Source organism: Bombina bombina, chromosome 2 (genome assembly GCF_027579735.1).
Source record: "Bombina bombina isolate aBomBom1 chromosome 2, aBomBom1.pri, whole genome shotgun sequence".
NCBI classification, from domain to species: Eukaryota; Metazoa; Chordata; class Amphibia; order Anura; family Bombinatoridae; genus Bombina; species Bombina bombina.
Window position 1 is genome coordinate 1,291,007,601 of NC_069500.1, and position 12,792 is coordinate 1,291,020,392.

A 12,792-nucleotide genomic window follows, 5' to 3' on the forward strand; every position below is an offset into this window, starting at 1 on the left:
ATATCTCTTTAATTCTGATTATTTTGGAGTAGACTGTCAATTTGTTGAGTAACATAATATAATAAACTGTCCTCCCTTTGTCAGATGAATCTGTTTTTTCCCTGCCTTTTTAATTGCATTTCATGTCTGACAAAGGGAAATTAAACCCAAAAAATTTAGATAGAACATTCAATTTTAAATAATTTTCCAATGTATTTATTTGATCTAATTTGCTTCCATCTCTTGGTATCTTTTGTTAAAAAAGCATACCTAGGTAGACTTAAGATCAGCAATGCACTACTGGCAGCTAGTCGCAGATTAGTGGCAGCACTCATGCCTTTTGCCACTCGATGTGTACAGCTATCTCCAAATAATGCATTGTTGCTCCTTCAGCAAAAGATACCAAGAAAATGAAGCAAATTTGACATAAAAATGTATGGACTCATGTTCCTTTAACAGAAACTGTATTGTTGGACAGTTTGCCAAGATCTAAGAGGGTTAAGGGAAATGCCTATCACTGCTGTTGTTAAATAGATTTTGTATAAAGATCTCCAATTTGTTTCACTGTTTCACTGTCAGCCATGTTATGTAACAATTTTATGTAAGAAATAATACAAATTCTGTATTGTTTGCCACTAAACTAATGGCATTTACTAACTTGCCAAAACTAAATAAAAGCCAATTGTATTTATTTATTAAAGGGAAATCCCATATATTCTGCTAATGTGCGATCATTAATTTTTTTTATCCTTTGTAGTTAGAAATGTGCAAAGCCATCTCCATGTTTAAAACCTAAAAATCTACTTCCTGTAAGTAAAAAAAAAAAAATCTACACATTTTAAGAAATTTAAAAATATTATAACCTGCAGGTTGTTTTTTTATAACTCGTTCATCTACATTTTGCTGTAAGCGTTCTTGTTATATTTATAAGCTTTCCTTCCTAACAAGGCTATTGCATTATTTTCCTTACAGTGACCTATAAAATCCTGTCTGCTAATTCCCTCCAAGTGAGCGTACGTTCAGAAGATCAGACACAAGGCTGACGAAGACACCTGCTACTCTTGTTGCAACCTCACCAAAGACATCTGAAATACTGCTGCCTCCATACACAATAGGTTGCACCTTAAAAAGATATCATTTAATACAGAAAAATGGCTGTCAGAATTCATTTACTTTGCCTGGTGCTTTGTGGATTTACGGTCTCAGAGAGACCTCTTACTTATAATACTGCTCCTGCACCTTTGGATTTTGGTTTTGTACCCACTGGAAGCTACGATACCAATGCCTACCATGAGCCTGGGCCTATAGGGTTATTATTTCATATAGTACAGGGATTCTTGTATATAGTTCAACCTAACTCTTTCCCGCAAGGTAAGTCTTTTTATTTCATATTAACCAACTGGTTTTTTTTTTAAAGATCTAAGTAGGTTTGAAGATTTGCGTATTTTTGTGTTCTGTTGACCGATTCTACTCATTTTTTCCCACCCAATACATTCATCAAAATATTTAACATCTACCATATTATACACTGCTTTGATAAACTCAAGAATGTTATCATTTGTTTTCCCAGCGTGTGCCAAAGTTATTTGTTTAGATCATTACATGGTCTAAACAGCATTGTTTTGTAAATATGTATCTATGTTTTAAGCTTTCCATTTGAATGCACTATTTAATGTAGTGTTTTGAATATTTTTGTGTATACTTTGTATTTTGTGCATAAAAAACATGTTTGTGACTTATATCTCCAATCTCATTTTTCTCTGATTCTTTGTTGAGATATAATTACAGATAGTTTTTTTTTTTTTTTTTTGTATCTTCTTAAGCATATTTTCCATTGATGGTTATATAAAATGATCTTTTTGGACAATCTTTGGTCTACCATCTTGAAAGTGCATAGTTCAACCCATTTTCTTGTCAGGATGTATGGTTCTTTTTTTGTTGAAAAATCCAAGCAAACCATAAAAAGGGATTATGGTTCAGATATTTTAAACTACATATGGAGGGTTAAGCACAAATGGAATATTCCCAACAAGGCCGCTGTGTTTGGTATCTGAATTGATTCTCCTTCTGTAGAGTTATATAAAAAGAGTCAAGTGAACCTGATGGCAAATAAGCTACTAGAGCAGAAAATCTATCCCCTGTGGTAAAAAGTTACACTATTTATTTTTGGTGAAATCTGAATGATATTAAAAAAAGTGTTCAGTAGCCACTAGCCAGTCGGCACTTTATGTTTCCAGTATTCTTCAGTGCACGAAATACAAACAGACAAACGTAGAAATAAAGAAGAAAAGTAGAAATAACGGTTCATATTTTGTGCCCAGAAAGCACAGTAATTATTAAAAGGTTTACAATTAAATGTTTTATGTTTATAGAGTGATATATCTACAGAGGTTTTTATTTGCGCATATAAGCGTATTATGTGCTTCTTATTGAAACTACTTTATACAAAGGTATTACCTTAGAAACCAGAACTCTCTTTAATTTTGTCATATTTGTCTGCTGTCTTGCATAAAAAGGCAAGCAGATCAAGCATGTGGAATTCATTTTATAGAGATAATTAAAAGATGGTTTGTTTGAGGGTCCTTTGACAATTTTGTTGAAAGTAGGTCAGTTGCACAAACCTGTTTATGAGGCCAACAAGATATTTGGGATTCATTTACTTTATTTAACTCTCTATAAAACAGTTTTGTGACTCAGTAGGTGAACAGAAAATAAGTCATACATGTCATAGAGAGACAATTAGTTTGAATGATTTGAAATCTGTTAACGGAGCATTGCACACATTTTTACATATTTGTGTAAAGTTTAAAAAAGTTCTCAGTGCAGAATCTTATCCAACATGGAAGCTACTGTGTTGGGCATAAAGGGTATTAAAAAAATATGTTAACAGTTGTATTACATGAGGCATAGGTGTAAAAACAAAGCTGTGCATTAAAAAAATGTGCCAGTGGTTAATGTAAACTATAGTTTTTTTTTTTTTATTTTGGGTTCAGTTTTATTCTTTTTAGAATATGATACAATTTAGAAAAGTGAGATGCTTTTCCCTATGGCCTCTTTGAATAATATAAGAAAAATGATTAAAGAGTCAGCAGTAATTTTCCAGTTATAAATTTGTATAGAGAGGTCTTGATTCACCATATTACAAAGGAAGAGAACTTCATCTCGTGCTCATAAAGTTCTATAAATATACTAAAGGGACAGTCTACTTGAAAATATTTAAAAAGATAGATAATCAATTTTATTACCCATTCCTCAATTTTGCACAACCAACACTGTTATATTAATACGCTTTTTACGTCTCTGATTACCTTGTAGCTAAGCCTCTGCAGACTGCCCCCTTATCGCAGGGCTTTTTACAAACATGCATTTCAGCCAATTAATGCCGACTCATGTATAACTCCACTGGAGTGAGCACAATGTTACCGATATGGCGCACATAAACTAGTACTTTCTAGCTGTAAAAAGCTAATAAAATGCACTGAGATAAGAAGCAACCTTCAACGGCTTAGAAATCAGCCAATGAGCCTATCTAGGCTTAAACAAAGAATACCAGGAGAACAAAGCAGATTTGATGATAAAAGTAAACTGGAAAGTTTAAACTTTCATGGTTCATATAGGGCGTGCAATTTTATTTTGACTTGACTGCCCCATAACTCCACTTCCATATGTCTAAATAAATACATGTTTTAAATGATCTTTTTTTCTTACAAGTAAAATAAAGGTTTGAGCTGATGAACACTTATGTTATAGACACTCTCATGGTTTCATATTATACTATTAAAGGGACATTGTATTGTAACACTTTCTCCTCTTCAGTCTTCCCAAATAACTAGTTTACCTGCTGGTGTGCATTAATTTTTTTATTATTATTTCTTTTTTACAAATAACTAATTTACCATTTTATTGTTTTGAAAATCGCAGATTTTTTCTGTTGAAGTCACCAACTGTACTATTGTTAGTACTGCAGTAATGGCTACAGAAAAGCTATGTAAACCAGATTAACATTTTAGTGTGGGGTGAGGGGTAGAGAGAGCCCAGCCCTTTGTAAAGGGAGTTCCTGAACCCGATTTAAAAACAATTAACTATTATCAGAAATTTGCTTAAATACACTGTCCCTTTAATTTATGTTTTTTTAAGACAAAAAAGGAAAGCAAATGAAAAATAACAAAATGTTTGGTATTCAGCTAGATGTATTTGAGTTATGAAAATGCATAACTTACATTTGTAAAACTATATATAATTATACTGGAGAGAGAGAATTTAAATTATTTGATTTTGATAATATAATTAAATTGGAAAGTTATTTAAAATTGTATGCTCAGTCTGAGTCATGAAAGACACATTTTGGGTTTCATGCCCCTTTAACAAAGCAGAACCTAATAAAGCACCGTTTTGCATCAGTTTAAACCTATCTAGAGCCTGTGTTTGGGAATTGAGCCTGTGCTGTGTCTGTGGATCATGCAAAGCTTTGAGTCATGCGATTTTAATTAGCTAATCCTTTAATCTTTTTTTTCTACCATATGTCAGTCACTTTACTGTGCTGAAAATGCTTCAGGTTTTACATTTTATGTAGCCATAAGGTTTCTTATTCTTCATTTCTGCTTATTATCTTATTTATTTATTTTGCATAACACAACTATTATTTTGTGAGGCAGCATTTTCAGATCTTAATTTCAAAACAAACTTATTTAAGTTAATATCAAAATAACGGAAGCTGCAGTATCTAATAGAAAACCACAATGATCTCATGTGTTTATATATATATATATATATATATATATATATATATATATATATATATATAGTATATATGTGTGTGTGTGCAAAACTAAAAAGTAGCACAAAACACATCAACAATTCATTACAAAGTACATTTACACTCATAATAACACTAATAAAAATTATATATATATATATATATATATATATATAGCACACTAAAGTTATAAGGACTCAAAGATATGAGGTCTCAGGTGTTAGATGAAAAAAGACAGGCAAAATAAGCTATTTGAAATGCCATTATGGCAAGTTAGCTATTTGTAAACAATTTAATACACTCCAACAGGTAAAATGGATAATTGGGAACAAATTAAAGGGTAGAAAATGTAGGATAAACTGCCCCTTTAACGTTAAATAGTTTAACTACCCAAGTTCTAAAACTGCTGAACATGTGAGGGATCACATTTAAAGGTACACCTTTTTGCTTTGGTTGTTCCACGCCTCTAGAAAAGATGAAAGGCAAGTTCAGTTATATAGTATGCATTTATAAAAATGTTCTTTAATGTCCCTAATGTTTAAAGGGTCATAAGTCAAAATCAAACTTGCATGTTTCAGATAGAGCATGCAATTTGAATGTAAAAAATGCTCCAATTTTCATCTATTAAAATATGTTCAGTCTTTTACTATACACACTTTCTGAGGTATTAGCACCTACAGAGCATGTGCAATATACACAGTTTCTGAGGGATTAGTTGCTACAGAGCATGTGCAATATACACACTTTCTGAGGGATTAGTTCCTACAGAGCATGTGCAATATACACACTTTCTGAGGGATTAGTTCTTACAGAGCATGTGCAATATACACACTTTCTGAGGGATTAGTTCTTACAGAGCATGTGCAATATACACACTTTCTGAGGTATTAGCGCCTACAGTGCATGTGCGATATATACACTTTCTGAGGTATTAGCGCCTACAGAGCATGTGCAATATACACACTTTCTGAGGGATTAGTTCCTACAGAGCATGTGCAATATACACACTTTCTGAGGGATTAGTTCCTACAGAGCATGTGCAATATACACACTTTCTGAGGGATTAGTTCTTACAGAGCATGTGCAATATACACACTTTCTGAGGTATTAGTGCCTACAGAGCATGTGCAATATACAATTTTTCGGAGGGATTAGTTCCTACAGTGCATGTGCAATATACACACTTTCTGAGGTATTAGTGCCCACAGAGCATGTGCAATATACAATTTTTCGGAGGGATTAGTTCCTACAGTGCATGTGCAATTATATACACACTTTCTGTGGAATTAGCTCCTACAGAGCATGTGCAATATACACACTTTCTGAGGGATTAGTTCCTACAGAGCATGTGCAATATACACAATTTCTGAGGGATTAGCGCCTACGGAGCATGTGCAATATACACACTTTCTGAGGGATTAGCGCCTACAGAGCATGTGCAATATACACACTTTCTGAGGGATTAGCGCCTACAGAGCATGTGCAATATACACTCTTTCTGAGGTATTAGTGCCTACAGAGCATGTGCAATATACAATTTTTCGGAGGGATTAGTTCCTACAGTGCATGTGCAATATACACACTTTCGGAGGGATTAGTTCCTACAGAGCATGTGCAATATACACACTTTCTGAGGGATTAGCTCCTACAGTGCATGTGCAATATACACACTTTCGAAGGGATTCAATCCTACAGAGCATGTGCAATATACACACTTTCTGAGGGATTATTTGATACAGAGCATGAGCAATATACACACTTTCTGAGGTATTTTCTCCTACAGAGCATGTGCAATATACACACTTTCTGAGGGATTAGTTTCTACAGTGCATGTGCATTATACACACTTTCTGAGGGATTAGCTCCTACAGAGCATGTGCAATATACAGACTTTCTGAGGGATTCACTTGTGCAATATACACACTTTCTGAGGGATTAGGTCCTACAGAGCATGTGCAATATATACACTTTCTGAGGGATCAGCTTCTATAGAGCATGTGCAATATACACACGTTCTGAGGGATTAGTTCCTACAGAGCATGTGCAATATACACACTTTCTGAGGGATTAGCGCCTACGGAGCATGTGCAATATACACACTTTCTGAGGGATTAGCGCCTACAGAGCATTGCAATATACAAACTTTCTGAGGGATTAGCGCCTACAGAGCATGTGCAATATACACACTTTCGGAGGGATTCAATCCTACAGAGCATGTGCAATATATATACACTTTCTGAGGGATTATTTGATACAGAGCATGAGCAATATACACACTTTCTGAGGGATTTTCTCCTACAGAGCATGTGCAATATATACACTTTCTGAGGGATTAGTTCCTACAGAGCATGTGCAATATACAACCTTTCTGAGGGATCAGCTTCTATAGAGCATGTGCAATATACACACTTTCTGAGGGATCAGCTTCTATAGAGCATGTGCAATATACACACTTTCGGAGGGATCAGCTTCTATAGAGCATGTGCAATATACACACTTTCTGAGGGATCAACTTCTATAGAGCATGTGCAATATACACACTTTCTGAGGGATCAGCTTCTATAGTGCATGTGCAACATACACACTTTCTGAGGGATCAGCTTCTATAGAGCATGTGCAATATACACACTTTCTGAGGGATCAGCTTCTATAGAGCATGTGCAATATACACACTTTCTGAGGGATCAGCTTCTATAGTGCATGTGCAATATACATACTTTCAGAGGGATTCCCTTCTACAGAGCATATGCATAAGTTCTCAGTGTATACATATGAGTCTGTTGTGCTGTCTGTCAAATGATACAGAGACAGGGAAATGGAAAGAAATGTTAAAATTTGTCAAAAAAAATCTGCTTGTTTGAAATTCAGAGCAAGTGTGTTTGCATGGTCATTTTATTACGTGTTTGTTGATCAAAGTAATCCTTGATTTCATTTCATGTCTTCTCATGTTGTAACTACCAATTCTACTGCAAGAAGTATGGTTATGAATCAAATGAGTTTCAATTAAATAATTAAATATATACTGATGCAATTAATATATTGGTTACATAACAGATAAACATTTTTTATTAAAGGGACAATCAACCCAAAATTTGTCCTAAGTCATTCCTCTAAAGTTGCAAACGCTTATTATTGCCAACTATAGCCCAATTTTGTAACATATATTGTTTACAAGTAATAGGACTTACTTTTTGCACCTCTGCCTGTTTAAAATGTCCGCCTACCCCCTCCCCTATTTCGTTACCAGCATCATCATCATGTGGCTGTGATCGCAGTTACTTTGCGATCGTACACGTTCCTGTGTTTGGCGCATGCGCGATGCGCCAATTTTACTGAAGGGGGAAGTTTCAAACAGAAACTAAAATTACCACATCATTATCCTAGCCATTTCATATTTGCGGCGCAAATAGCACACTGGTATGGCGCAAATATGAAACGGCTAGGATAATGATGTGGTATTTTCAGTTCCTGTTTGAAACCCCCCCCTTCAGTAAAATCGTCGCATTGCGCATGCGCCAAACACAGGAACGTGTACGTTCGCAAAGTAACTGCACACCCACATGATGACGATGCTGGTGACGAAATAGGGGAGGGGAGCAGGCGGACATTTTAAACAGGCAGAGGCGCAAAAAGTAAGTCCTATTACTTGTAAACAATATTGTTACAAAATTGGGCTATAGTTGGCAATAATAAGCGTTTGCAACTTTATAGGAATGACTTAGGACAACTTTTAGGTTGACTGTCCCTTTTAAAGAAAAATTAAACACATTTTTTTCTTGATTCAGATAGAACATGTGATTTTAAACTGTCCCATTTACTTCTATTATATAATTTTGTTTTGTTCTCTTGACATCCTTTGTTGAAAAGGATAACTATATAGGCTCAGGAGCTGCTGATTGGTGGCTGCACCTATACATGCCTGTTGTCACAGGCTCAGCCAATGTGCTCATCTAGCTCCCAGTAGTGCATTGCTGCTTCTTCAACAAAGGATACCAGGAGAATGAAGTAACTTAGATAATAGAAGTATATTATAAAGTTTTTTAAAATTGTATTCTCTGAATCATTAAAGAAACATTTTGTGTTTCATGTCCCTTTTTAATACAATTTCTTTACTGATTGGGCCATGATCTCAAGCTGAAGGGGGTAGTAGGTTCAGGACTATTTTGCAGAAGCCCTTCTTCACAGAAAGGATGGTTGATTCATGGAATAAACTTCCACAAGAGGTTGTAATGACAAACACTGTGGGGAACTTTAAGAATGCCTGGAATAAGCATTAGGCTATTATATGAACTAGATATTTTACACTTTTAGGACATTTTGGGCAGACTTTTTGGGCCTATGGTTCTTATCTGCCGTCAAAAATATATAACTACTTGAGTTATAGGTAAAAGCAGATTCTTATAAGTATTATCCATCATTTAATTAGCATAGTTTTGATTTACTGCTGTTCAAAAAAGTGTTCCTCATGTGACTAAAAAAGTGCCCATTGATAAATCAGTTGATAAATCTCATTATATTTCTCTGTAAATCTAGATCCTCTTTTAAAGCTGAACTAGATCAGCTACAGTGCACAGATATTTCTCAACTCATTCAGCTTGACCCCTTTCCAGATTAATAGCTCAATGTGAACTGGGGTATTAACAGAACTTGCAAGTGATGCGTATTTTAGTAATACAGTTTAACAATATAAATAAATGTCTTATAATATCCTTTACAACAGTGTTTCTCAATTCCAGTCGTCAGGACCCTTAACAGGCCAGAGTTTCATTATATCTTAACTAGAGCGCAGGTGAAATAATCATCTGAAGGGTGAGAGCAGGTTAGTAACCAAGGTTACTGATCAGTAGGGATGGGCAAATGTAAAAATGAAACTAATTTAACACGTTTGTTTGTTCGTTTTGTATTTCAAATGTTTGTACAACATTCTAAGATTTGTTTAATGTAATAGTATTTCTAATTCTTTCTTTAAATGTAATCGAATTAAAAAAATTAGAATTTATATATTTGTAATAGTATTTCTAATGCTTTCTTTAAATGTAATTTTCTTTATAAATGGAAAGAGTCCACAGCTGCATTCATTACTTTTGGGAAATAAGAACCTGTCCACCAGGAGGAGGCAAAGACACCCCAGCCAAAGGCTTAAATACTCCTCCCACTTCCCTCATCCCCCAGTCATTCTTTGCCTTTCGTCCCAGGAGGTTGGCAGAGAAGTGTCAGAAGTTTGTTTTCGTCTCTTATGGAGGGTAGTACTCTTCGACATGGGACGGGAGTTTTAATTAATCCTGTCAGTGTCTCAGTGAGGGCTTGGATGTAAGTTAGAGTCTGGAGATGCAGGAAGAGTCTTTCTGCGAAACCATCCAGACTCATTTTAACAACTCCACAAGCAATCAGCGTTGTCTAACTTCACTTCGCTGCCTGCTTTCTTCTCTCAAGTCCATGGCGAAGGCGAGGCTACTATCTGTCACATTTGAAGGGCCGTGTTCCTGTTCCACGGCATAGATTCTGGTAAGATTGTTTCATTTTACTTCTTCATGATTGTACTGTAACTCATTTGTTCCTACAAACTCACATGAAAAATACAGGGTATCAGTGGGACTCCTTTAGTATCTTGAAATCAAGGGTTAATATTTCCTGAGGGGGATTATTGAACAGGTTTTTTTTTTAATCATGTTTGTTATGTGATTTAATATGCTTATGTGTAGTGTTAACTGGGCTCGTGGCTTTTGGAACATAACGGCCTTTCGAAGTGACGCAACCTTACAATCGGGCACGCTTTTTTGGACTGTACGGTTCACCTTGTGACCGGGCGTGTTTACGTTCTGATCTTCCATTTCCGCATTCCTGACTGTGTGGTGACGGAGGAATCTAGTCCGCTGGTGTCTGATTCATAGGAGGTGGTAAGTGCCCCAGCCATTGTGGGTGTCAGGTGCCGTTTCAATTGTTTTATATTTAGTCGATTTTTTGTTATCCTGTTATGGAGGATGCTGATGTTGAGATTGTTCAACTTTCTGATTCAGATTCTTCATCCTGTGACGAATGCGAATTTGCCCCATTGACTCAGGTCAGTCAGTTATGTTCTTCAGGCCATTCTAGAGCGCCTTGTTCCTCGGGCTCAGAGATTCAAGGGACTGCTGAGCCATCCGCCTCGGGGGGCCCTGTCCCCTGGGAGGCGAGTTCCCTACCGCTCCCTGCTACTACACATGCAGGTAACCCAGGTTATGTTTTTTCCTCCTCGGATTTTGGATTGTTCCCCCCGGAGGTTGTGGCACGATTTCACTTTTACATACTTTTGGCGCTTGCTCGTCTACAAAGTCCAGATGTTTATTTGCGATTGTGTTCATGCCCGATTGCCCTAGGTCTCTCGGCCATAGGAGGGCATGTGCAGTTCCCTGCGGGTGTAACTGTTCCTGAGTGTTGTGCCTTTCATTACAGGCTGGCTCGCCTTCGTGTTCTACTCACACATTTTTTAGCTGTTTGGGGACCCTATCCTTCTCGGTTATGGGGCTCATCAGTCTCCTCCATCGAATGGCTCACCTCGTTAGACATGGGGGGATGACGTAATCTCTTTTAAGTCTTACTATCGAAATCCTTCCCAGTTTTGTTGGAAGAAAAGGGTTTTCCGTTAGGCTGGTCCTGCAGATCTTTCTGTTCTTCTTGGGCGTTAACCATCGGGTTGCCTATCATTTTATTTTATCCTGTTAGGATGAATTTTATTTTTATTTTTCATACTATGTTTCCTGCGGGAACTTTCTCTGGGATCGATACTCGCTGTTTGCTTCTACGGAAGTTGTTAGGGACACGTTAGTCCCATGTTGTCTGTTTTTCTTCCTCCCTCTCTGAGGGCATATTTAGCCAGCTTGGCAGTTATGACCCTGGTTGCAGGCTGGTCCTGCTTGGGTTCAGATCTACTGTCTTGCGGCTTATTCAGACATGTGGCGCCTAATATACCTTGCTGGTCAGGTTGGGGTACCGAGTGCTCTTAATATTATTTATGTTTCTTGTTATTCATTTTTACAAGTTTCAGCTAAGCATTCTCAAGAGGACTTGCGGGTCCGTGTGGCTCTCGGGATTGTTTCAGTCCTAAATAGTAATCTTTCTGGTGACTAGATCAGTGAATTTTGCTGCATCACTTTCTGTTGCTTCCGATAGTCTCGGAACCTAGTGGACTCCTTCACACGTGGTGGGAAAATGAGAGAGTTTAGCGTCGCCTTTCTGCCGGTCGGGGTGGTGTTGCTTTAGTAAATTGTCCTTTTTTGGACTTGTTCCTTTAGTGGTTCTCTTATTCATTGAGACCTTTTGGATTCTGTCCGTTTCTACTTGTGGATGGGTCACCTTCGGGGGACTTGGATTTGCTTCAGGAGTTGGTTGTTCCTTTTTCGGGATATTAGACAGTGAGGTCTTTTTGGGCTCCGGTTAGGGGTCCTTCTCTGGTGTTGGGATTGCTCTGCATCTCCCTCTGGGATAGAAGAGGTCCTAGTGGTTTTCCACTCATATGGTTCAGGCATTGCCATCCAGGTGGCATCCAAACCCATGTTTTACTGTCCTCTGACTTCAAATCTGAGGTGATGTGGAGGAGTGATGTTGCTCTGTTCGGGTGACTTGTCCTCTCTGTTCCCCTTGTGTCTGGAGCTTGTGGCTAGCTGGACAGCTAGCTCAGCATACTAATGCTCTGTGGCTACTCTGTACTGTAGCAAATCGAGGGTTGCTAGTTCGATCCCTGGCGAGGTCTACTCAGCCTTTCCTCCTTTCAAGGTTGATAAAATGAGCAGCGCCTTGTGTCCCTTAAGGGGGATTAGCAGCTCTTTCAAGCACAATCATGTAGCTTGGACACCTGTTAGCTCTAGTGTCCTTTTATGGCCCTGGCTCTTTGGAGTGTTGGGCTCCTGCAAGGGGTGGTCCCTTCCCTTTGGGTCAGGACTTGCAAGGGCTCTTGCTCTTGTTATCCAGGTTATTATGGATTTTTCCCTGGGAGGTCTGTTTTTTGATATCAGACGAGGGATTTATGTTCCTGGAAGATTGTTTAATCTAAACATTGGTGGGGCCCGGGCTTCTTGTCC

At 37.3% G+C, this 12,792-nt stretch overlaps 1 protein-coding gene across 1 annotated transcript in view; it reads left to right on the plus strand.

The window, feature by feature from the left end:
* The first annotated feature begins 1,102 nt into the window (after window positions 1–1,102).
* Window positions 1,103–12,792, plus strand: part of PROM1 (prominin 1) — a 395,265-nt gene continuing 383,575 nt past the window's right edge. Inside the window, exon 1 of the mRNA XM_053704117.1 lies at window positions 1,103–1,350. Within this exon, the coding sequence (XP_053560092.1) occupies window positions 1,131–1,350 (220 nt within the window). The 5' untranslated portion in view covers window positions 1,103–1,130. The remainder of the gene's footprint in view (window positions 1,351–12,792) is intronic.